Genomic DNA, 2,479 nt, shown 5'->3' on the forward strand with positions numbered 1-2,479 from the left:
ACATTTTCTCCATCCATTCTTCAGTTGAGGGGCATCTAGGTTGCTTCCAAGTTCTGGCTATTACAAATAATGCTATTATAAACATAGCGGAACAGACATCCTTGTTGTATGAATGTGCATCTTTTGGGTATATGCCTAAGAGTGGAATTGCTGTGTCTTCTAGTAGAATGATTGCCATTTTCCTGAGGAATCTCCATGCTGATTTCCAAAGTGGCTGTACGAGTTGGCACTACCACCAGCAGTGAAGGAGTGTTCCCTTTTCTCCACATCCTCTCCAGCATAGATTGTCATTGAAGTTTTTGATTTTAGTCATTCTGACAGGTGTAATATGGTATCTCAGAGTTGTTTTGACTTGCATTTCTTGGATGACTAGGGATGTTGAGCACTTTCTCAAGTGTCTCTCAGCCATTTTAGACTCCTCTACTGAGAATTCTCTATTTAGTTCTGTACCCCAGTTTTTGATTGGATCCTTTGGTGTTTTGGATACTTGCTTCTTGAGTTCTTTGTAGATGTGTGGGCTAAGGAGACTATGGTAGGGAGATGTCTATAATCAAGGGAGTCCAAATTTGAGGGAAGGAGCCAGTAGAATGTCACAATCGTAAAGTTCATTTAATACATGGTCTTTGGGCAAAGGTTGAGTGTGACACAGACATTACTAATCAGAAAAACAAGGAATAACCTCAGAATTCATACATAATTGAAAAATAAATTGTGCACCTCTGCAATTTGGGCTTGCAGGGTCACTTAATGGTTAGAGTTCTTGGTTAAGTTTCCTGGCCAAGAGCCTGTTGGCTGTGTAATTCATGGTTCTGGTAAGAACTTACTGCTAGTATTTTGCTAAATGAAAAATAAATTTTCGTAGAATATGTATACATATGTCAATAAATCAGTGAAGTTGTTAGTTTCTGTCAGAGAAACTTTTTCCAGTGGATAGAGGATATCATACAAAAACCACAATTAGTCAAAATGTAGAGAGTAAGTGTCTACAGAGTATTGAGCCCTAAATGAGACTTCTATAGTTTATGCCTCCCCACTAGTCTCAGGGAACACCATAGAAAAGGAAACAGATAGGAAGATGCTGAGAACAGGGAGGACTTTATGAAATAGTGGCTTCTGGACATGACAAAGCCAGTGAACTAATGACAAAGCCAGTGAACTCACAGTACCTATGGTAGCCTTTAAATGACCTTCACAATATCAAACCAATCAACATTCCTCCATGAAGAAGGAGGGGATAACAAGGTCTCATCCCTAGCCAAGGAGTCATTTACAGTGATGGCTGCTGAAGAGAATCAGTTTTAGTCAAGGGTGTGGCCCCTGGTAGGTTGACCATGCCCCAGCTTCAGTGTATAGTCACACACCCATGAATATATGGGCATCACAAATCGGGTCTACTGGTCCCTAATATAAATGAAAGGAAGGAAGGAAGGCGGGAGGGACAGAGGGAGCATTGATGTCAAGTAGTTGATGGATGACTGAGTCCTTTTCGAATTCTTCTTTTGGTAGGCAATCCAAACACATGGAACGAAGAAATAATACTCAACTTTCAGAATTCCTTCTTCTGGGATTTTCAGAGAACCAACCTCAAATCCAACCTTTTATATTTGGACTTTTTTTCTCCATGTACCTAGTGACTGTCCTTGGCAACCTACTCATCATCATGGCCATTATTGTGGACAGCCACCTGCACACGCCCATGTACATCTTCCTCTCCAACCTGTCCTTTGTGGACATCTGCTTCACCTCCACCACAGTCCCACAGATGCTGGTGAACATCCAGACACAGAGCAAGGCCATCACCTATGCAGGCTGCATCACCCAGATGTACTTCTTGCTGCTTTTTTCAGGGTTAGACATCTTTCTGCTGACTGTGATGGCCTATGACAGATATGTGGCCATCTGTCACCCCCTGCATTACATGGTCATCATGAACACAAGACACTGTGGACTACTGATTCTAGTATGCTGGATCACAGGTGTCCTGAATTCCCTGTTACACAGCTTTTTGGTTCTACGGCTATCTTTCTGCACAAACTTAGAAATCCCTCACTTTTTCTGTGAACTTAATCAGGTGGTACACCATGCCTGCTCTGACATTTTTATTAATGACATGGTAATTTACATTACAGCCATGTTACTGGCGGTGGGTCCCCTCTCTGGCATCCTTTACTCTTACTCCAAGATAGTGTCTTCCATATGTGCGATCTCCTCAGCTCAGGGGAAGTACAAAGCATTCTCCACTTGTGCCTCTCACCTTTCAGTTGTCTCTTTATTTTACTGCACCCTCCTGGGAGTGTACCTCAGTTCTGCTGTGACCCAAAACTCACATGGCACTGCAATGGCTTCTTTGATGTACACTGTGGTAACTCCCATGCTGAACCCCTTCATTTATAGTTTGAGGAACAATGACATGAAGACAGCACTAAAAATCCTGTTAGGGAGTATAACTAGAAGCAGACCAACGGATTCTCTATCATAA

The 2,479-nt window shown here is 42.2% G+C and overlaps 1 protein-coding gene across 1 annotated transcript; it reads left to right on the forward strand.

Moving 5' to 3' along the window:
• The first annotated feature begins 1,510 nt into the window (after positions 1-1,510).
• LOC101823146 (olfactory receptor 7A10-like) lies at positions 1,511-2,479 on the forward strand. Its single transcript, XM_005083362.3, has one exon. It carries the CDS (start codon positions 1,520-1,522, stop codon positions 2,477-2,479), a length of 960 nt encoding a protein of 319 aa, XP_005083419.1. The 5' UTR covers positions 1,511-1,519.

The sequence above is a fragment of the Mesocricetus auratus genome, unplaced genomic scaffold, assembly GCF_017639785.1.
Source record: "Mesocricetus auratus isolate SY011 unplaced genomic scaffold, BCM_Maur_2.0 Super-Scaffold_100676, whole genome shotgun sequence".
In the NCBI taxonomy this organism is placed as follows: Eukaryota; Metazoa; Chordata; class Mammalia; order Rodentia; family Cricetidae; genus Mesocricetus; species Mesocricetus auratus.